Source organism: Bombina bombina, chromosome 1 (assembly GCF_027579735.1).
Source record: "Bombina bombina isolate aBomBom1 chromosome 1, aBomBom1.pri, whole genome shotgun sequence".
In the NCBI taxonomy this organism is placed as follows: domain Eukaryota; kingdom Metazoa; phylum Chordata; class Amphibia; order Anura; family Bombinatoridae; genus Bombina; species Bombina bombina.
Window position 1 is genome coordinate 1,119,663,424 of NC_069499.1, and position 24,010 is coordinate 1,119,687,433.

Consider the following 24,010-nt stretch of genomic DNA (forward strand, 5'->3'; position numbering starts at 1 on the left):
TTCATTTCTTTCATATTAGCAAGAGTCCATGAGGCCCACCCTTTTTTGTGGTGGTTATGATTTTTGTATAAAGCACAATTATTCCAATTCCTTATTTTATATGCTTTCACACTTTTTTATCACCCCACTTCTTGGCTATTTGTTAAACTGAATTGTGGGTGTGGTGAGGGGTGTATTTATAGGCATTTTGAGGTTTGGGAAACTTTGCCCCTCCTGGTAGGAATGTATATCCCATACGTCACTAGCTCATGGACTCTTGCTAATATGAAAGAAATGAATTTATCAGGTAAGTTCTTACATAAATTATGTTTTTCGTTCCTTTCGCAACTTCAAGGGATTCTATTCCTCTTCTCCCTCAACTAAGCAGGAACAAGCTAAAACTAATTGGAGACCCGCTCAATCTTGGAATAAGGGTAAGCAATCCAAGAAGGTGGCCGATGACTCCAAGACGGCATGAAGGTTTTGCCCCCGATGCGGGACAAATGGATCTGGTAGGGGACAGACTTTCTTTTTTCGCTCAAGCCTGTGATCGGGACTTTCAGGATCCCTGGGCTATAGAAATAGTGTCTCAGGGATACAAGCTGGAGTTCAAAATTTGTCCTCCCGGGGCAGGTTTCTAATTTCAAGGTTATCTGCAGACCAGACAAAAAGAGAGGCATTCTTACATTTTGTAGAAGACCTCTTAGCTCTGGGAGTGATCGTTCCCGTTCCACCTCAAGATCAAGATATAGGATTCTATTCCAATCTGTTTGTGGTTCCCAAGACGGAAGGAACCTTCAGACCAATTCTAGACCTCAAGAGTCTAAACAAGTTTCTCAGAGTGCCATCCTTCAGGATGGAAACTATTCGTTCCATCCTTCCCTTGATCCAGGAGGGTCAGTTTATGACAACAGTAGATTTAAGACGCGTACCTGCATGTTCCCATTCACAGGGATCATCACAGGTTCTTAAGGTTTGCCTTTCAAGACGAGCATTTCCAGTTTGTGGCTCTTCCTTTCGGTCTTGCCACGGCTCCCAGAATCTTCACAAAGGTTCTGGGGTCTCTTCTTGCGGTGCTTCGTTCAAGAGGCATTGCGGTGGCGCCGTATCTGGACGATATCCTAGTTCAGGCGCCGTCCTTTCAGCTAGCAAAATCACACACGGACCTGGTTGTGGCTTTCCTAAGATAGAAAAGGATTGGTGTGATTGCTAGCAAAAGAGTAAATTGCTATCTGTTACTGCAAGGGATCATTGATTCCTCAAAATGATCCAAAAAAGGATGTAATGGAAAAAAATTATGAATATTAATATATATATATATATATATATATATATATATATATATATATATATATATATATATATATATATATATATATATGACAAAGTGATCTTATAAATCCAACTTGTGAAAGAAAAATTAATTTCGTGAAAAAATGATCCAATAAAAAGATATGACAAATTTCATTTGATCAAATTTAACAAATTTATTAAAATACTAAAAATGCTAAAAAAGCACTCTAGAAGAAATTAATAGTGTAAGATGCCGGCATCTAAATGAATCTAAAAATGTCTAAATAAATCTACAAATATATTTGAAGATCGTATCTACAGCTGTACAATGGTAAAAAATGGCAATGTTGTGTCAAAGAATACACTGTAACAAGATCATACATATATGTGCCGCCCAGGCTCTAGGCACTAGAAAATATTAGGAACTTAATAGTCCGTTTGGGTTCAGAGGGTTTAGGGTGTTCCTACACAAATTCTTAGGAAGAAAGGTCTAATGAGTGTTTTCTTCGGCTGTGCACAGCTTTACTACAAATAATAACTCACAGTTCTCGGATATACAAGCGTGTATTGCAGTCCATTGGGAGCTCCGATAAATGTGATGACGTCAGACCTTTTCCGGTCCAATTAGTGTATGCTGCGAGTCTCTCGCTCAATAGAGAGGTTCCTATACCGGAGACAGAGCTGGTCCGTAATTGCAGTTTTGATCGTAGAGATGTTGTTTGTTCCGTTTAAAGGGAATCTAGAGCAGTCTCTGTATTATGGAAATCTGCAACAGTCTCTGTTATATAGTATCTTCAATACGGTATCTTCAATACAAATAAGGCCCAATCAAAGTTAGGCAATTTTGGAAGAGACAAAACATGTTTGACAGGAATTATACATATGGTTTGTATTTCAAAATTAAAACACAAACGATGTACCTGAAATGTGTTTAAATTAAGGGAAAAAAGGCCAAGTAACACAGGAATTATTCATATGCCCAAAATCGATAAATCAAAATTTGGGGATGAACCTGCTTGTTACAAGTGTTAAACCCTTTAGTGACCTTCTGATTCAGGGACCCTTCCATCATCCAAATCTAGATTCTCTGAAGCTGACTGCTTGGAGATTGAACGGTTGATTCTAGCCAAGCAAGGTTTTTCTGACACTTTGATTCAGGCTCGTAAGACTGTCACTAGAAAGATTTATCACAAGATTTGGCGTAAATACCTTTTTATTGGTGTGAATCCAAGGGCTACTCCTGGAGTAGAGTTAAGATTCCTAGGATTTTATCTTTTTCTCCAGGAAGGATTGGAGAAAGGATTATCTACAAGTTCTTTAAAGGGTCAAATTTCAGCATTATCTATCCTGTTACACAAGCATCTAGCTGATGTCCTTGATGTTCAGTCTTTTTGTTAGGCCTGTGTTTAGACCAGTTACTCCTCCATGGAGTCTTAATTTAGTTCTCAAGGTTCTTCAAGGGGTTCCGTTTGAACCTATGCATTCCTTAGATATCAAGTTGTTATCTTGGAAGGTTTTATTTTTAGTAGCAATTACTTCTGCTCGTAGAGTGTCTGAGCTTTCAGCATTACAATGTGAGCCCCCTTACCTTATTTTTCATCCGGATAAGGTTGTCTTACGTACGAAATTTGGATTTCTTCCCAAGGTTGTTTCTGATCCGGAACATTAATCAGGAAATCGTTGTACCTTCCTTGTGTCCTAATCCTTCTTCTAAGAAGGAGAGGCTCTTACACAATTTGGATGTAGTTTGTGCTTTAAAGTTTTATTTACAGGCGACTAAAGACTTTCGCCAGTTTTCCTCTTTGTTTGTAGTATTTTCAGGCAAATGTAGGGGACAGAAAGCTACGGCTGTTTCTCTTTCTTTTTGGCTGAAAATTATTATACGTTTGGCTTACGAAACTGCTAGATTACGGCTCACTAGGGCTGTTGCTTCCTCATGGGCATTCAAAAATGAAGCTTCTGTGGAACAGATTTGCAAGGCTGCAACTTGGTCTTCTCTTCACACTTTTACAAAATTTTACAAATTTGATACTTTTGCCTCGGCTGAGGCGGCTTTTGGGAGAAAGGTTCTTCATGCAGTAGTGCCTTCCGTTTAGGTATCCTGTCTTGTCCCTCCGGTATCATCCGTGTACTCTAGCTTGGGTATTGGATCCCATAAATAATGAAGATGATCCGTGGACTCATCGTGTCTTTAAGAAGAAAAGAAAATGTATGCTTACCTGATAAATGTATTTCTTCTTAGACACGATGAGTCCACAGCCCGCCCTGTCATTTTTAGACAGGATGTTTTTTATTGTAAACGTCAGTCACCTCTGCACCTTGGCTTTTCCTTTCTAATCCTAACTTCGGTCGAATGACTGGAGTGGGAGGGAAGGGAGGAGCTATTTAACAGCTCTGCTGTGGTGCTCTTTGACTCTTCCTGCTGACCAGGAAGTGAATATCCCATAAGTATTGAAGGTGATCCGTGAACTCATCGTGTCTAAGAAGAAATACATTTATCAGGTAAGCATAAATTTTCTTTTTTGGTCAGGACCGCTTTTAGAAATGGCCAATGTACTCGGTCGAGACCAGTAATAGGGGTATGTGGTGGTGTTGGGCATGCGCTACCAACTGCAGCACTTTCAATGTATTTTCTTGCGCTTCCCTTCCCGGCACGAATCCCACTTGTTCCGGGTGTATCAATTTGGGTAGGAACCTGTTAGTTCTGTTAGCTAAAATTTTAGCATATATTTTGATGTCTGAATTCAAGAGTGAAATGGGGCGAAAATTCTGTTTGGGTTTTTTCCCTGCTTAGGAAGAACAGTTATATTTGCCTCTAACATTTTGGTCTGTGAATCCTCCCTCTTGCAGCAGTGAGTTGAAAAGGGATGTTAAAGGTGTTAACAGGTGGTGCATGTACGTCTTATAGTATTTTATTCCTAACCCGTCTGGACCTGGGCTTTTGCTATTTGGCATGTTTCTAATGGCTGTTTCTTTCATGTAATTGGCAAGAGTCCATGAGCTAGTGACGTATGGGATATACAATCCTACCAGGAGGGCCAAAGTTTCCCAAACCTCAAATGCCTATAAATAAACCCCTCACCACACCCACAATTCAGTTTTGCAAACTTTGCCTCCTATGGAGGTGGTGAAGTAAGTTTGTGCTAAGATTTCTACGTTGACATGCGCTTCTCAGCATTTTGAAGCCCGATTCCTCTCAGAGTACAGCGAATGTCAGAGGGACGTGAAGAGAGTATCACCTATTGAATGCAATGATTTTCCTAACGGGGGTCTATTTCATAGGTTCTCTGTTATTGGTCGTAGAGATTCATCTCCTACCTCCCTTTTCAAATCGATATACTATCATCATGACGCAAGTGTGTAATTTCCGGATATTGTTGGCGGCAAAAAATTGTCAGTTACGTTGTGCGTCATACTTGGCGCCAAATTTTTTCATTAATTTAATACCTCATTGCGATTTGCCTTTTTCTATGTCAGAGGTCTATGCTATTTGCATTTTTTTCCCATTCCTGAAACTGTCATATAAGGAAATTGACAAATTTTGCTTTATATGTTTTTATTTTACATTTTGCAAGATGTCTCAATCTGATCCTGCCTCAGAAGTATCTGTTGGAACTTTGCTGCCTGATGTCGGTTCTACTAAAGCTAAGTGCATTATATTTCCGAATGTCATTGTTTTGGTTATAATGATAAACTTTTACATGCAGATATTGTGTCCATCAGTAAATAGTACATTTCCTGTTGTTGTTCCTTCAACTTTTAATGTACATGTTATACCTATGAAATTTAAATCATTTGCTACCGATTCTATTCAGAAGGCTTTGTCTGCTATTCTGCCTTCTAATTAATATAAAGGTCTTTTAAAACTTCTCATAAGGTTGATGAAATTTCAAATGACCGACAACATAATGAATTATCCTCTTCTGATGAGGAGCTATCTGATTCAGAAGATCTTTCCTCAGATATTGACACTAACAAATCTACTTATTTATTTAAAATGAAGTACTTTCGTTCTTTGTTAAAGAAGTGTTAATTATTTTGGATATCATGGAAACTAGTCCTCTTGATATTAGAACTAGTAAATTCTGTTTTTAAACCTCCTTTTTAATTTATGTAAGAATTTACCTGATAAATTCATTTCTTTCATATTGGCAAGAGTCCATGAGGCCCACCCTTTTTTATGGTGGTTATGATTTTTTTGTATAATGCACAATTATTTCCAAATTCCTTTGTTGATGCTTTTTACTCCTTTTTTTATCACCCCACTACTTGGCTATTCGTTAAATTGAATTGTGGGTGTGGTGAGGGGTGTATTTATAGGCATTTGAGGTTTGTGAAACTTTGCCCCTCCTGGTAGGATTGTATATCCCATACGTCACTAGCTCATGGACTCTTGCCAATATGAAAGAAATTAATTTATCAGGTAAATTCTTACATAAATTATGTTTTTGACCTCTTTGTTCGTTATGGGCATGTCTAGGGATTCGGTATCATCTGTAGATAATGTGTGTAGTCGCACGCCATCTAAATATTTATCTAAGTCAGTTTGTGTGCTGTCATTTCTGATGTTGTAGAGTTTCTCTTAATAGTGTCGGAACGTCTCTGCTATTTTCTCGCTGTCGTTCTGTACTTGTCCTGCCGGTTCGGATAATGTGTGTATATTTGTGTGTAATAGTTTTCGTTTTAATGCTTTGGCTAACGATGACCCTATCTTGTCATTCATGTCAAAGTACTTTTATTGCAAGATTGAGGCCTTTCGCTGGTATACTTTAGTGAGGTGGTTATTCAGGTCGGTCCTAATTTTGGTTGGTGATTCTAGTATAGTAGTGGAGGAGGGGGCCTTTTTCAGTTCCGATTCCCAGTATCTAATTTGGGATAAAGAGGAGTTTACAAACTGACGATTGTTTTTAGTCTCCCTCGCCTTATGCTTTATAAACTCACCCCGCACCACACATTTGTGGGCTTCCCATGTTGTAGAGGTGGGTATAGTGCCCAAGGTGTTTTCGGCAAAGTAGTGTCTCAGGGTCGTGTCTACGTCCAGTTTGACCAGGGGGTTGTCTAAGACATGTTCTTCAAGTCTCCATAAGAAAGGGCGTATGGGCATGTCCAGCCAGGCTATTGTGCATTGTACTGGTGCATGGTCAGACCTTGTGATTGGTAGAATACTGGAACCCTCTACTAGGGATGACCCCAGCTGGTCTGCTATGAGAGTCTATCCTGATATATATATGTGATGAGGGTATGAATAAAATGTGTAATTTTGTACCCCAGGATTCACTGACCTCCATACGTCATGCAGTTTTAGTAATTGAAGCTGGGCATTTATGGCTTTAATTACCTTTTGTGGTGTACATGTCTTGGCCGCCGAGGTGTCCCGTATGGGGTCTAGTGGTAGGTTAAAATCCCCTGCTAAATACAGTATACCTTTTGTGTGTTCCAGTAGCATTTGCATCACCTTTTTGAAAACTATATGTTGTCCCTGGTTGGGAAGATATGTTTGCGAGCGTTACGTATGAGTTGAACAGGACACCCGTGACCAATATGTAAGAGCCATTGGGATCTTTCAGTTTAAAAGGGATCGAGTTCTTAATGAAGATGCCCACCCCACCATTCTTTGAGTTGCCTTGATAGAAAGTACCTGTGATTTATGAATATGGGTTCTCTTCCTCTTCTGAAATGCGTCTCCTGCACATATAAAATATCTCCTGCTTCCTTGTATAGTTGAGTAAATGCTATAGATCTCTTTTTTGGGTTATTAAGCCCCTTGGCATTAATTGAAATCAGTTTGAGTGGGTGTGGTTGCATCTTTCCTATGTCTATCCAATCCCTATGGTGCGAGTGTGGGGCGTGTGTCAGAAGTGACGTCCCAATGTGTAGTGTATTTAAGTCAGGCGGTTTACCTCGCTAAGGTGTCTTGATTTTCTGCATCCCTCTGTGTAGCAGTGCTCTAGCTGTTCTATACGTTTTTGGATATATTCAACCAGATGATAGGTGTAGGGTGCACACAGTAGCTCAAAAACCAGTATGCACTGTCAAATAAGCTGTGTAATAAATATGAACAATGTAAGTAACGTAACGGTGAAAATGAAAAAGAAAACACAAGAAATTAAACAATATAATAGACAGGGTAGTATCCCCGCCTCCAAACCCAACATTTGAAATGTAAACATGTATATTATATTACATGACCTGCTGCCATGGTTCATAAACGAGAGTCCCCTTGTGCCGATGCATGTGGGTTATCGGAGGTCCAGAAGTTGTCCCCCTGCTCCACTGTAGCAGCTGCTGTAGAGGGTTGTTTTGCAGAGACCCGCTTTGTTGTTTCATCTGTTGAGGGCCTTGCCCTACCTCTAGACGGTTGTTGTGCAGGGTGTCCATCTTTCAGCTGATCCTGAGCATGTATGCTTATCTGCAGGGCTTCACAAAAGTGAGGTAGGTCCTCCCTGTTCTTGTAAATTGCTGTGGTGTTGCCTCTAGTCGCAATGATGCTGACCGGGAAGCCCCACCGGTAGGGTATTTTCTGCTCTCGAAGGGCAGTTGTGATGTGGCTCAGGTCCCTCCTCTTCTGAAGTGTTGTGGGGCTCAGATCCGTGAAGATTTGTATACGATTTCCAGCATGAATTAGTTCCTTTTTCTGTGTTTTAGAATCACCTCTTTATCTTTGAAATGAAGCAGCTTCAGTATCACATCTCGTGCTGGAGCTTTAGGTGGTGGTTTAGCTCTCGGCACGTGATGCGCTCTCTCTCTATAGTAACTTCTGGTGCGCTGTTGTCCCCCTTTACTGTGCGAAAGAGAGCTTAGAGGCACCCCTCCAATGCCCCTGGTTGTATGGATTCTGGTATCCCACGGACTCTGAGGTTATTCCTCCTGCCCCTGTTATCTAAGTCTTCCACCTTTTCTAACAAGTTATATATGGTTTCCTCCTGGTCGTACACCAAGCGGGACATATGCTGTATATCGTTATATGTTGTGTAATGGTTCTCTTCTAGGTTGGTGACTCTCTGTGTCACCTTCATCAAATATCTTTTTAGATCACTATACCAGTTTTTAACTTCTGATACGATTTCTTTGAGATCGTTTTGGTACATAGTGATTTTAAGTCTTCTTTTGTTATATTTGGGGATTCAACCAGGATGGACGATAGGTTTTGTAGCCATTCTATCGGCATGTGATTGTTAGAAGTGGCAGGTGAGTGGGCTGAGTTGGTCTCCGCTGGTTTTAAGAATTGTTACATCATTCTGGAGTGTGCATTGCCGTCAGGTTTCTTGGATTTACCCCAGGCATATCTGAGTACTTGTGGGAATACAAAGATTTTGCAACAGTTCTATATTCGATGGCAGGAAGCTGTAGTGTGCTCTTGGGGTAAGCCTGAAGGAAAGTTGTGCTTACAGGGTATTTAATTCCACGTGCTGTTCTGTCTCGTTCACCTTCTGCCTGTCTCCCTAACTTGGTGTTTGGCAGACCGTAGAGGTTAGGTCTTTCTGTGGCAGGTGTGAGTTAGCTGTGCTGCTGGGGGATTAATGTTTAATTCATTCTTGTAGGTTAACACTGCCTATGGTCTGTTTACAGTCCTCTGTTTATTAGCAGGTAAAATGTGCAAGTGCAGCACACTGCTGTCTGGGATGTTAAACCCGGGTCTGATTGTAGCGTATTGCTGCTTCCCTGTATTATTGTGCCCACTGTGCAGCTCCCCTTAATCACTGTGGATATTTGGCCCCGGCCTGAGCCATGTTGTTGGCTCCAATGTGCTGGTTATTTTATCATTTGTCCCTCAGCCAGGCCTGCTCTGCCTGGTTCTCTGTCTGTCTTGACTCCGGTGGCTGTTATGGCCTTGTCACGTGACGTGTATCCTCAATTGGGCCGCCCGCTGACTTGATGGGGCTGTGTACCGGCGTGGGGACTAGGTGTTGCGGCTTCTAGTTTGCTCAGGGCTCTGTGGCTTATGCGGTTGTCTGCCCCTGTGATCGCTCCGGAGCTAATCAGACCCGTGCTGGATTCCGGCCTGCTCGAGGTCCTGCTGCGTGCCGCGTTTGTGTGTCTTTGCGGTTGCAGGGGCTCCCAGCGGTAGTCCCCACCTGTGGTCGTTCACTCCAGGGGTAGTCTTCTAGGCATGGATGTGTCATTTGAGGTTCAGGTCGGTTGTGGCTGTTGGGTTTGGATGGCGTGGGCCTAGGAGCTGTTTCTTTGCACAGCCATGTCTCTGAACGGCCAAGCTCCGCCCCAATTATGTATCCCTTTTTATCATATTAGTAGTAAGTCTCTAATATGTTTATTTTAACAGTGTTTATATTTGCTTTATATGGGCTCAATAGTTGTTGTCCTCATATTGAGGCATTTTATTCTAAAGTCTGTGACATACATTTTACCTTCCCCTTGAGGATATTTATTTCTTAAGGCGTGTGTAGAGCTATAGTGTTGTGGTCTCTCACACATATTCACATTCTTTTTTTAGTCGTATGCAGTGGTTCAATTCCCACTATAATATACAGGTAGCCCTCGGTTTACGCCAGTGTTAGGTTCCAGAAGGAATGGTTGTAAATCGAAACCGTTGTAAATTGAAGCCCAGTTAATAATGTAAGTCAATGGAAAGTGAGGGAGTTAGGTTCCAGGCCCCTCTCAAAATTGTCATAAGTAACACCTAATACGTTATTTTTAAAGCTTTGAAATGAAGACTTTAAATGCTAAACAGCATTATAAACCTAATAAAATAATCACAACACAGAATATATAATTAAACTAAGTTAAATGAACAAAAACATTTGTTAAATGCATTATAAAACAAATAAAATAATCGCACAACACAGACTTTACTTGCATTTTTCTGCAAACGGTTCTTTCTATGCATTCCAATCTGGACTGATTTATAGACAGGAAGATCTTGTTCCTTTGCAAGCTGGTTAAACTGATTAATTTTAGCTTGCTTGGCTTGCATATCTTTGCTGCAACACAAGCGGACAGCTCCACCTACTGGTGGTAGTCCCCACCTGTGGTCGTTCACTCCAGGGGTAGTCTTCTAGGCATGGATGTGTCATTTGGGGTTCAGGTCGGTTGTGGCTGAGAGAGAGACACCCCTTATTAACCTATGTTAAGGACCTCCTCTCCCTGGGGGTGATTGTTCCTGTGGGGGAACAGGGTCGTGAATTCTATTCATAGTTTTTGTGGTTTCCAAAGAGGAGTGAATTTGTCATTCCTTTTTTGACCCAGTGTCTCAACAAATTCCTCAGGGTACAGTCTTTCCACATGGATACCTTTTCGTTCCATTCTTCCATAGAGCTGAAGGACGCGTATCTTCATGTTCCCATTCAGAGATTATCTCCAGTTCCTGCGGTTTGGCTTCCTGGACAAGATCCTCCAGTTTGTTGCCCTTCCTTTTGGTCTTGCTACGACTCCCAGAATCTTTCCAAAAGGTTCTGGGGTGGGCTCTTTGGCAGTGGTCAAATCTCAGGTATAGCAATGACGCCTTATTTGGACAACATTTTGGTTCAATAGTCTTCCTTTCAACTAGAAAGATCTAGTATAGAGACGTTATCTATTTTACGTTCCAAGGTGGAATGTAAATCTGGAAAATAGTTCTCTAATACCAGAAACAAGGGTGTGTTTCTTGGGAACAATTGCGATTCTCTATACATGAATTTTACTAATGGATGTCAGAATCTCAGTTCTCTGGCGTTTTGCCTTTCTCTTCCGTCGTCTGTTCTTCCATCTGTGACCCAATGCGTGGAGCTTCCATGGATTTCATTCCTTTTGTTTGGTTCTATCTGAGGCCTCTGCAGTTATGCAGGCTCAGTAAATGGAACAGAGACCTCTCAGATCTCATGCAAAGGATAGATCTGGATCCTCTGATAAGTGACTCTCTTTCATAGTGAATCTCACAGGGCCTCCTGTCTCGGGGACACATGCTTCCTGAGACCTTCCTGGGGGTTTGTGACTACAGACGCCAGCCTTTTAGGCTGGGGAGCATTTTGGGACTCCTTAACAGCTCAGGGTCTGTGGACTAGGGAAGAATGTATCTTCCCATATAGAGTTGAGAGCAATCTTCAATGCCTTGACAGCTTGGCCTTAATTTCGTTAGTCTGGTTTCTCACTTTCTAGTCGGACAACATCACCTCGGTGGCTTACATCAACCACCAGGAAGGAACCCGGAGTTCCTTAGCATTGAAGGAGATGACTTGCTTTCTGCAGTAGGCGGAAGCTCATGATTGTCTTCTATCTGCCATCCACATTACGGGGGGGGGGACTTCTGGGAGGTGGATTATGAGCGGGCAGACATTTCATTCCCGGGGAGTGGGCTTTTCATCCAGAGGTGTTCTTAAGGCAAACCTTCAAGAGGGGGTTTCCAAAGTTGGACCTATTAGGGTCTAGTCAAGACACCTAGCTTCCAAAGTACGGTGCTAGGTCTAGAGATCCTCAAGCCGCTCTAATAATCGCTTGGTTCTTTGGATCTTCAATCTAGCAGCTCTCCTTCCACGAGTCATTGCTCTTATCAAACAGGAGAGAGATTCAATTATTTAATTGGCTCCTGCATGGCCTCACAGGATCTGGTTCGTGGATATGGTGAAGATGTAATCTCTTCCACCTTTGGAGGTTACCTCTGAGGAAGGACCTTCTACCTCAGAGTCCATTCCTACTTCAAAATATGGATTCTTTGAGGCTGACTGTTTAGAGATTGAACGCCTAGTTCTGTCTAGACGTGGTTTTTCGGAAGCGGTCATTGATTCTGTGCTTCAGGCTCGTAAACCTGTTACTCACAGAATTTACCATAAGGTATGACGTTAATGCCTTTATTGGTGTGAAGCTGCAGTTTTCTCATGGAGTCAGGTGAGGATACCCCGATTTTTATCGTTTCTTCAGGATGGTTTGTCAGTCAGTACTCTGAAGGGTCAGATTTCTGCACTGTCTATTTTTTTTGAACAAACGTCTGGCAGATTTACCAGATGTTCAAGCTTTTGTTCAGGCCCTGGTCAGAATCAGGCCTGTGTTTAAACCTGTTGCTCATCCTTGGAACTTTAACCTAGTTCTTAAAGTTTTGCAGCAGACTCCGTTTGAGCCAATGCTTGATGTTGATATAAAGTTGTTAGCTTGGAAGGTTTTGTTTCTCCTTACTATTTCTTCCGCTCACAAAGTTTCTGAGCTTTCAACTCTGCAGTGTGATTCCCCGTACCTTATCTTTCATAAAGATAAGGCGGCCCTTCATACTTAATTGGGGTTTCTCCCTGAAGTGGTGTCGGATCGAAACATCAATCAGGAAATTGTTGATACTTCTTTTTGTCCTAATCCTTCTCATAAGCAACGTCTTTTGCATAACTTGGATGTTGTGCGCACTCTAAAAGTTTACTTACAAGCTACTAGATTTTCGGCAGTCTTCTGCCCTGTTTGTTGTTTTCTCTGGAAAACGTAAGGGTCAGAACGCCTCTTCTTCTACTACTACTACTACTACTACTACTACTATATGAGACTATTGGACAGCAGCCTCCTGAGAGAAATATGGTTCATTCCACTAGGGCTGTCTCCTCTTCTTAGGCTTTCTAAAATGAAGCTTCTGTGGAACAGATTTGCAAGGCGGCAACATTGTGCTCTCTGCATACTTGTTTCCAAATTCTACAAATTTGATACTTTTGCCGAGGCCTCTTTTGGGAGAAAGGTTCTTCAAGCGGTGGTGCCTTCTGTTTAGGTCCTCCTGCCTTGTTCTTTCTCCCTGTTCATTCCATGTCGTCTAGCTTGGGTATTGGTTCCCACTAGTAATTGGAATGACGTTGTGGACTCTCCATGTCATAGGAAAGAAAACAAAATGTATGCTTACCTGATAAATGTATTTATTTCCGGACATGGAGAGTCCACGACCCCACCCTCTTCTTAATTATAATTCAGCATTTTTTTTAGTAAACTTCAGGCACCTTTTCACCCTTGTGTTTCTTCTTTTTTCCATTTTCCTTCGGCTGAATGACCAGGGATTATGGGTAAGGGAAGTTACACTTAACAGCTTTGCTGGTGTGCTCTTTGCCTCCTTCTGCTAGCCAGGAGATGAATATCCCACTAGTAATTGGAATGACGTTGTGGACTCTCCATGCCTGGAAAGAGAAATTTATCAGCTAAGCATAAATTTTGTTTTTTTACAGTGATGTTCAGGTGATATTTTCTGGTCAGCTTTTAACAGCTATGCTGCATCACTTTCAAGTTCTTCAGCATTTGGGTATCATATCCCTTTAAAGAGGCAGTCAACACAAATAGTGTTATTGTTTAAAAAGATAGATAATGCCTTCACTACCCATTCCCCAGCTATGCACAACCAACATTGTTATATTAATATACTTTATAACCTTTAAACCTCTAAATGTCTGTCTGTTTCTAAGCCACTAAAGACAGCCCCTTGATCACTTGCTTTTTATTAGCTTTTCACAACCGGGGACTGCTAGTTCATGTGAGCCATATAGTTAACATGTTGCTCACGCCCGTGGATTGTGCTCACGCCCGTGAGTTGTGCACAACACAGCACTAATTGGCTTAAATGCAAGTCCATAGATAATAAATAAAAAGTCATGTGATCAGGGGGCTGTCAGAAGATGCTTAGATACAAGGTCATCAGAGGTAAAAAGTATATTAATATAACCGTGTTTTATTTGCAAACTGGGGAATGGGTGATAAAGGGATTATCTATCTTTTTAAACAATAAACATTTTTGAGTTGACTGTCACTTTAAGCTTTGCTCTCATCTTTTGTATGTTCAGAAAGAACCAGAAGCCCCTTATAGCTGTCTGTCTTCATATTTCCAACAATTTATACGGCGTACACGTGCATAAAGAAATACAGAAACATTTACATCCTGTTTTCTGTTTGTAGCGACTGCCAGTCCTCAGCCAATTGCCAACTTTTAATACAAACTCAATATATCATTCTAATCACTTTAAAAATCAGGATTCAGAACGGGAGACGGCACTTTATTCAATTGCACTTATAAGTAAAATGTAACCTCTGTTAGATTACAATATTATGTGTCACTACGTTTGTTAGAATATGTGTTACTTCTGCTCGTCAGTTGTCTTGAGTCTCTTTGTCTCCTTGGCTTGAGAGCTAGCAGCTAAGGCTTTGGCTTATTGATCCATCTTGCAGGGTCAGATCAGGAGTCTGATGATGAAGATGCTGCTGGCAGGAAAGCTGTAACCGCTCAGGAGCGCGAGTATGTGCGACAGGGTAAGGAGGCCTTGGAGCTGGTGGAACAGATCATGCGACAGGAGAACAGCTGGAAGTTTGAGAAGAGCAATGTAAGTGTATCTTGTGCTGCTTTATCTGGCTTAGTTATAACCTCACATCTCACTGTGCCATGATGCAACTATGTCCAGCTGCATGTACAAAAACAATGCGAACCTTGCATGCCAGGGATGACATGGTTAAACGGTATCTTACAGCGCTCAAAGTATCCCAATCTTGCTTTTTGATAGTGGGGTACCTAGCTGCCCCTGAGATTGATATATATTTGTAGTAGAATATCAGAAAGCGCCTAACTAGAGGCTATGGGAGGTGGGTTAAGAGATTAAGTGTACCTTTCTATCAAGTGTAGATAATATTGGTAAAAGACAACACAAGGTTGTATAAAGTTGTATAAAGTTCAATATATAAGCAGTGTAAGAGTTTGACAAATTTAATACAATAAAATAAAATTAAACATATAATTGAAAACATTCAGTTAAAAACATGGATCCATGTACATATTCTAAATATTGTACAGTATTAATCAATAAATAACAATTGTTTGATATTAAAACACAAACTTATTTTAAAATTACTTTAAAATAATGGGTTGACAAGAAATTGTTATTCAATTTCTTAAAAAATCCTTAAAATGTGGTTTGGGTGTATTGCACCAGTTAGATGATCAATTAGATTGTCTCTAGTTCCTTGATGGAAATATCCTCCTCAGTGGAAAAATGTGAGAAAATGATGATATAAAAAATAAAAATAATTCCTTTAAGTGAAAAAATGCAGTGTTTCAAAAAAAAATAAAAAAAAATCCCGTGGTTAAACGGATATGAAACCAAAACATTTCCTTTTTGGGATTCAGACAGAGCATACAGTTTAATTAAAAGTTCCCAATTTACTTCTATTATCAAATTTGCTTTGTTCTCATGGTGTTCTTTGTTGAAACAATACCTAGGAAGGTATCTGGAGCACTGCATGGCAGGAAGTAGTGCTGTCATCTACTGTTCTTGCAAATGGATAACATTCTTGCAAAATTGCTGCCATATAGGGCTTCGGACACGTGCACTCTCCTGAGATTACGTCCCTGCTTTTCAACAAAATATACCACGAGAACCAAGACAATTGTATAATAGAAGTAAATTAGAAAGTTGTTGAAACATGAATCGTGGGGGGGAACATTTTGGTTTTCGCATCCAAAACAGGCAGGTATCAATACAGTCTCAATGGTTTCACGAGATGGAAGTTGTTCTCCCCTTGGAAAGGATGGCACTTTGCTTCAGTGATTAAATCAGATCAGTTTTCTTCCATTCTGTATTATTGGGATTCGGCTAAATCATAATTTGTGTTGCTATAATTTGAAATGATCAGTATCATAGTCAAATATGTATTTATGTGCAGTTCAGTACTGCCTTGCCTCATATGGACAAAGTGAGGCAATCCCCCTATACCCACTACTACCTTACTCTTATCTTAAAGGGACAGTAAAGTCAAAATTACACTTCTTTGATTCAAATAAAGCATGCCAATTAAAAAAACTAAATAAAATCCAATATACGTCTGTTATCCAATTTGCTTTGTTCAATTGGTATCATTTGTTGAAAAGCATACCTAGGTAGTCTTGGAAGCAAAAATGCTGTACTGGGATGTAGCAGCTGATTGGTGGCTACACATATGTTGCACTTGTCGCTGGCACACTGAATGTGTTTAGCAAGCACCCAGTAGTGCATTGCTGTTCCTTCAACAAAGGATACCAAGAGAATGAAGTAAATTTGATAATAGAGGTTATTTAAAATTGTATGCTCAAAATCAAGACCCATAGTGTCGGGTAATGGTTGTCTTTCCGAAAAATAAGTATCTTTATAGATAAGAAACTCGGACACTTTGTTCACACATTAACCTCCTCAAGATACAAAGGATGTATTAAATCATTTACAAGATGTGACTGTTGAGCAGGATACTTTTTTTGGCAAGTATAGATGTTGAGAGTTTGTTCTCCAACATTGACCATCATCTGGGAATTACAGCAATTCAGTTTTTCCTGAGAACTGTTAACCCCCAAGGGGGGACACACATCATGACATTGTTGATCTCCTTCTCTTTGTTTTGAAACATAACTATTTTTTGTTTAATAACAAAATATATTTGCAGAAGAGAGGAACTGCAATGGGCACCTGTTGTGCACCAACTTATGCCAACCTTTTTCTGGGTTGGATTGAACAGATCAGTACTTTGAACGAGGACGTAAATCCATATATGACATCCATTGCATTATTTTTAAGGTACATCGATGATGTCCTTATACTTTGGACTGGAACCAAAAATTATTTTGAAAAATGTATGGAATGGATGAACAACAATGAGTTTGGCATGAACTATACATATACCATAGACCAAAAGTCTGTTGCTTTTTTGGATCTGTTGATTTCCAAAAATATAGATGGTACTCTAACTACTACATTGTATAGAAAACCAACAGCAACAAATAGTCTCCTAAAATGGGAAAGTTACCATCTTAAAAGCCAGAAATTGGGTATAGCAACTGGCCAATATTTGAGGATAAGAAGACATTGCAGTTCTGATGATGATTTTGAGAGAGAGGCAGGTGAATTAAGAAAGAGATTTAAGGATAGAGGATATCCAAATACCTGCTTGAAAAAAAGCATACCAAAGAGCCAAGGAGATTGACAGGAGGACACTATTGAGTAATAGTAAGAAAGAGACAAAAGATACTAGTCCTGTTAGGATTATTGGTACTTTTGATGAACAACACATCAAGATGAGAGGAATCTTTGAAATTTTTTGGCATATCCTTGACAAGGATGAAGATCTTATGGAGATATTTCCACCTAAACCGATGATAACGAATAGACATTCACGCAACCTTAAAGATATTCTAATGCATAGCCATTTTCAAAAAACACAATAAGAAACTTGACTGAATAGAACCAAAGGTTTTTCTCCAACATAGGTGTGTCCGGTCCACGGCGTCATCCTTACTTGTGGGATATTCTCTTCCCCAACAGGAAATGGCAAAGAGCCCAGCAAAGCTGGTCACATGATCCCTCCTAGGCTCCGCCTACCCCAGTCATTCTCTTTGCCGTTGTACAGGCAACATCTCCACGGAGATGGCTTAGAGTTTTTTAGTGTTTAACTGTAGTTTTTCATTATTCAATCAAGAGTTTGTTATTTTCAAATAGTGCTGGTACGTACTATTTACTCAGAAACAGAAAAGAGATGAAGAATTCTGTTTGTATGAGGAAAATGATTTTAGCAACCGTAACTAAAATCCATGGCTGTTCCACACAGGACTGTTGAGAGCATTAACTTCAGTTGGGGGAACAGTTTGCAGTCCTTTGCTGCTTGAGGTATGACACATTCTAACAAGACGATGTAATGCTGGAAGCTGTCATTTTCCCTATGGGATCCGGTAAGCCATGTTTATTTCGATTGTAAATAAGGGCTTCACAAGGGCTTATTTAGACTGTAGACATTTTTTGGGCTAAATCGATTGATATTAACACTTATTTAGCCTTGAGGAATCATTTATTCTGGGTATTTTGATATATTTATATCGGCAGGCACTGTTTTAGACACCTTATTCTTTAGGGGCTTTCCCAAAGCATAGGCAGAGTCTCATTTTCGCGCCGGTGTTGCGCACTTGTTTTTGTGAGGCATGGCATGCAGTCGCATGTGAGAGGAGCTCTGATACTGATAAAAGACTTCTGAAGGCATCATTTGGTATCGTATTCCCCTTGGGTTTGGTTGGGTCTCAGCAAAGCAGATACCAGGGACTGTAAAGGGGTTAAAGCTTAAAACGGCTCCGGTTCCGTTATTTTAAGGGTTAAAGCTTCCAAAATTGGTGTGCAATATTTTCAAGGCTTTAAGACACTGTGGTGAAAGTTTGGTGAATTTTGAACAATTCCTTCATGTTTTTTCGCAATTGCAGTAATAAAGTGTGTTCAGTTTAAAATTTAAAGTGACAGTAACGGTTTTATTTCAAAACGTTTTTTGTACTTTCTTATCAAGTTTATGCCTGTTTAACATGTCTGAACTACCAGATAGACTGTGTTCTGAATGTGGGGAAGCCAGAATTCCTATTCATTTAAATAAATGTGATTTATGTGATAATGACAATGATGCCCAAGATGATTCCTCAAGTGAGGGGAGTAAGCATGGTACTGCATCATTCCCTCCTTCGTCTACACGAGTCTTGCCCACTCAGGAGGCCCCTAGTACATCTAGCGCGCCAATACTCCTTACTATGCAACAATTAACGGCTGTAATGGATAATTCTGTCAAAAACATTTTAGCCAAAATGAACCCTTGTCAGCGTAAGCGTGGATGCTCTGTTTTAGTTACTGAAGAGCATGACGACGCTGATATTAATATCTCTGAAGGGCCCCTAACCCAATCTGAGGGAGCCAGGGAGGTTTTGTCTGAGGGAGAAATTACTGATTTAGGGAACATTTCTCAGCAGGCTGAATCTGATGTGATTACTTTTAAATTTAAATTGGAACATCTCCGCATTTTGCTTAAGGAGGTATTATCCACTCTGGATGATTGTGAAAATTTGGTCATCCCAGAGAAACTATGTAAAATGGACAAGTTCCTAGAGGTGCCGGGGCTCCCAGAAGCTTTTCCTATACCCAAGCGGGTGGCGGACATTGTTAATAAAGAATGGGAAAGGCCCGGTATTCCTTTCGTCCCTCCCCCCATATTTAAAAAATTGTTTCCTATGGTCGACCCCAGAAAGGACTTATGGCAGTCAGTCCCCAAGGTCGAGGGAGCGGTTTCTACTTTAAACAAACGCACCACTATTCCCATAGAGGATAGTTGTGCTTTCAAAGATCCTATGGATAAAAAATTAGAAGGTTTGCTTAAAAAGATGTTTGTTCAGCAGGGTTACCTTCTACAACCCATTTCATGCATTGTCCCTGTCACTACAGCCGCATATTTCTGGTTTGATGAACTGATTAAGGTGCTCGATAGTGACTCTCCTCCTTATGAGGAGATTATGGACAGAGTCAATGCTCTCAAATTGGCTAATTCTTTCACTCTAGACGCCTCTTTGCAATTGGCTAAGTTAGCGGCTAAGAATTCTGGGTTTGCTATTGTGGCGCGCAGAGCGCTTTGGTTGAAATCTTGGTCGGCTGATGCGTCTTCCAAGAACAAGCTACTAAACATTCCTTTCAAGGGGAAAACGCTGTTTGGTCCTGACTTGAAAGAGATTATCTCTGATATCACTGGGGGTAAGGGCCATGCCCTTCCTCAGGATCGGCCTTTCAAGGCAAAAAATAGACCTAATTTTCGTCCCTTTCGTAAAAACGGACCAGCCCAAGGTGCTACGTCCTCTAAGCAAGAGGGTAATACTTCTCAGGCCAAGCCAGCTTGGAGACCAATGCAAGGCTGGAACAAGGGAAAGCAGGCAAAGAAACCTGCCACTGCTACCAAGACAGCATGAAATATCGGCCCCCGATCCGGGACCGGATCTGGTGGGGGGCAGACTCTCTCTCTTCGCTCAGGCTTGGGCAAGAGATGTTCTGGATCCTTGGGCGCTAGAAATAGTCTCCCAGGGTTATCTTCTGGAATTCAAGGGACTTCCCCCAAGGGGAAGGTTCCACAGGTCTCAGTTGTCTTCAGACCACATAAAAAGACAGGCGTTCTTACATTGTGTAGAAGACCTGTTAAAAATGGGAGTGATTCATCCTGTTCCATTGAGAGAACAAGGGATGGGGTTCTACTCCAATCTGTTCATAGTTCCCAAAAAAGAGGGAACGTTCAGACCAATCCTAGATCTCAAGATCTTAAACAAATTTCTCAAGGTCCCATCTTTCAAGATGGAAACCATTCGAACTATCCTTCCTTCCATCCAGGAAGGTCAATTCATGACCACGGTGGATTTAAAGGATGCGTATCTACATATTCCTATCCACAAGGAACATCATCGGTTCCTAAGGTTTGCATTCCTGGACAAACATTACCAGTTCGTGGCGCTTCCTTTCGGATTAGCCACTGCTCCAAGGATTTTCACAAAGGTACTAGGGTCCCTTCTAGCTGTGCTAAGACCAAGGGGCATTGCAGTTGTACCTTACCTGGACGACATTCTGATTCAAGCGTCGTCCCTCCCTCGAGCAAAGGCTCACACGGACATCGTCCTGGCCTTTCTCAGATCGCACGGCTGGAAAGTGAACGTGGAAAAGAGTTCTCTATCCCCGTCAACAAGGGTTCCCTTCTTGGGAACAATTATAGACTCCTCAGAAATGAGGATTTTTCTAACAGAGGCCAGAAAGACAAAGCTTCTGGACTCTTGTCGAATACTTCATTCCGTTCCTCTTCCTTCCGTAGCTCAGTGCATGGAAGTGATCGGGTTGATGGTAGCGACAATGGACATAGTTCCTTTTGCGCGCATTCATCTAAGACCATTGCAACTGTGTATGCTCAGTCAGTGGAATGGGGACTATACAGACTTGTCTCCAAAGATACAAGTAAATCAGAGGACCAGAGACTCACTCCGTTGGTGGCTGTCCCTGGACAACCTGTCACGAGGGATGACATTCCACAGACCAGAGTGGGTCATTGTCACGACCGACGCCAGTCTGATGGGCTGGGGCGCGGTCTGGGGATCCCTGAAAGCTCAGGGTCTTTGGTCTCGGGAAGAATCTCTTCTACCGATAAATATTCTGGAACTGAGAGCGATATTCAATGCTCTCAAGGCTTGGCCTCAGCTAGCGAGGACCAAGTTCATACGGTTTCAATCAGACAACATGACGACTGTTGCGTACATCAACCATCAGGGGGGAACAAGGAGTTCCCTAGCGATGGAAGAAGTGACCAAGATTATTCTATGGGCGGAGTCTCACTCCTGCCACCTGTCTGCTATCCACATCCCGGGAGTGGAAAATTGGGAAGCGGATTTTCTGAGTCGTCAGACATTGCATCCGGGGGAGTGGGAACTCCATCCGGAAATCTTTGCCCAAGTCACTCAACTTTGGGGCATTCCAGACATGGATCTGATGGCCTCTCGTCAGAACTTCAAAGTTCCTTGCTACGGGTCCAGATCCAGGGATCCCAAGGCGGCTCTAGTGGATGCACTAGTAGCACCTTGGACCTTCAAACTAGCTTATGTGTTCCCGCCGTTTCCTCTCATCCCCAGGCTGGTAGCCAGGATCAATCAGGAGAGGGCGTCGGTGATCTTGATAGCTCCTGCGTGGCCACGCAGGACTTGGTATGCAGATCTGGTGAATATGTCATCGGCTCCACCTTGGAAGCTACCTTTGAGACGAGACCTTCTTGTTCAGGGTCCGTTCGAACATCCGAATCTGGTTTCACTCCAGCTGACTGCTTGGAGATTGAACGCTTGATTTTATCGAAGCGAGGTTTCTCAGATTCTGTTATCGATACTCTTGTTCAGGCCAGAAAGCCTGTAACTAGAAAGATTTACCACAAAATTTGGAAAAAATATATCTGTTGGTGTGAATCTAAAGGATTCCCTTGGGACAAGGTTAAGATTCCTAGGATTCTATCCTTCCTTCAAGAAGGATTGGAAAAAGGATTATCGGCAAGTTCCCTGAAGGGACAGATTTCTGCCTTGTCGGTGTTACTTCACAAAAAACTGGCAGCTGTGCCAGATGTTCAAGCCTTTGTTCAGGCTCTGGTTAGAATCAAGCCTGTTTACAAACCTTTGACTCCTCCTTGGAGTCTCAATCTAGTTCTTTCAGTTCTTCAGGGGGTTCCGTTTGAACCCTTGCATTCCGTTGATATTAAGTTATTATCTTGGAAAGTTTTGTTTTTAGTTGCAATTTCTTCTGCTAGAAGAGTTTCAGAATTATCTGCTCTGCAGTGTTCTCCTCCTTATCTGGTGTTCCATGCAGATAAGGTGGTTTTACGTACTAAACCTGGTTTTCTTCCAAAAGTTGTTTCTAACAAAAACATTAACCAGGAGATTATCGTACCTTCTCTGTGTCCGAAACCAGTTTCAAAGAAGGAACGCTTGTTGCACAATTTGGATGTTGTTCGCGCTCTAAAATTCTATTTAGATGCTACAAAGGATTTTAGACAAACATCTTCCCTGTTTGTTGTTTATTCAGGTAAAAGGAGAGGTCAAAAAGCAACTTCTACCTCTCTCTCTTTTTGGATTAAAAGCATCATCAGATTGGCTTACGAGACTGCCGGACGGCAGCCTCCCGAAAGAATCACGGCTCATTCCACTAGGGCTGTGGCTTCCACATGGGCCTTCAAGAACGAGGCTTCTGTTGATCAGATATGTAGGGCAGCGACTTGGTCTTCACTGCACACTTTTACCAAATTTTACAAGTTTGATACTTTTGCTTCTTCTGAGGCTATTTTTGGGAGAAAGGTTTTGCAAGCCGTGGTGCCTTCCATTTAGGTGACCTGATTTGCTCCCTCCCTTCATCCGTGTCCTAAAGCTTTGGTATTGGTTCCCACAAGTAAGGATGACGCCGTGGACCGGACACACCTATGTTGGAGAAAACAGAATTTATGTTTACCTGATAAATTTCTTTCTCCAAGGGTGTGTCCGGTCCACGGCCCGCCCTGGTTTTTTAATCAGGTCTGATAATTTATTTTCTTTAACTACAGTCACCACGGTACCATATGGTTTCTCCTATGCTATTATTCCTCCTTAACGTCGGTCGAATGACTGGGGTAGGCGGAGCCTAGGAGGGATCATGTGACCAGCTTTGCTGGGCTCTTTGCCATTTCCTGTTGGGGAAGAGAATATCCCACAAGTAAGGATGACGCCGTGGACCGGACACACCGTTGGAGAAAGAAATTTATCAGGTAAACATAAATTCTGTTTTTTTTCAAATGTAGCCATTGTAAAGCTTGTGACAATATGAAACCCACTAAATGTTTTGAGCATCCAGCTACTGGCAAAAAATATAATATAACATAATTTATTAATTTTAGATGTAAAATGGTTATCTATGTAGCCATGTGTAGCTGCCCAAAGATCTATGTAGGTGAAACTGAAAGAGAACTACAAACTAGAGTCCTAGAACATTTGGGTGACATCAAGTGGGGTAGACCTGTACCAGTTGCACAGCACATGAACTCTATACATAGTGATCGTAAATACGATATAAAGTTCTTTGCAATTGAACAACTTAAACTGTATGGTAGAAAAGGCAATGTAACAAAATTGTTACTCCAGAAAGAATGTAGGTGAATACATGAGTTACAATCTATGTCACCTATAGGACTTAATGAGGCCTTGTCCTTTAAATGCTTCCTATGAGACCACATGAGATAATGGAACATAGAAACGTGTTTTTTTGATTATCCTAATATATAGTCCCTTTTTCTTTCACCCAGACTTGGATATAAATTCTGTCTATCATGTGTTTTGGTTGTAAAAACATAAGTGCTATGTGATACATTAAATTAAAGGATGATTTTAAGATTCTTATATGGGTGATAATAAATAATGTATTCCTAAGGTATATGATTCCTGAAAGATTTCTAAAATAATTATGTTCTGCTTCGAATATAAGTAATCAAAATAATGTATATAAACAACTATCTT

General features: G+C 41.2%; 1 protein-coding gene across 1 annotated transcript in view; it reads left to right on the forward strand.

Annotated features, from left to right (window-relative positions):
- STARD3 (StAR related lipid transfer domain containing 3) overlaps positions 1–24,010 on the forward strand; it is a 114,462-nt gene that overhangs the window by 77,760 nt on the left and 12,692 nt on the right. Inside the window, exon 8 of the mRNA XM_053698018.1 lies at positions 14,380–14,531. Within this exon, the coding sequence (XP_053553993.1) occupies positions 14,380–14,531 (152 nt within the window). The remainder of the gene's footprint in view (positions 1–14,379; positions 14,532–24,010) is intronic.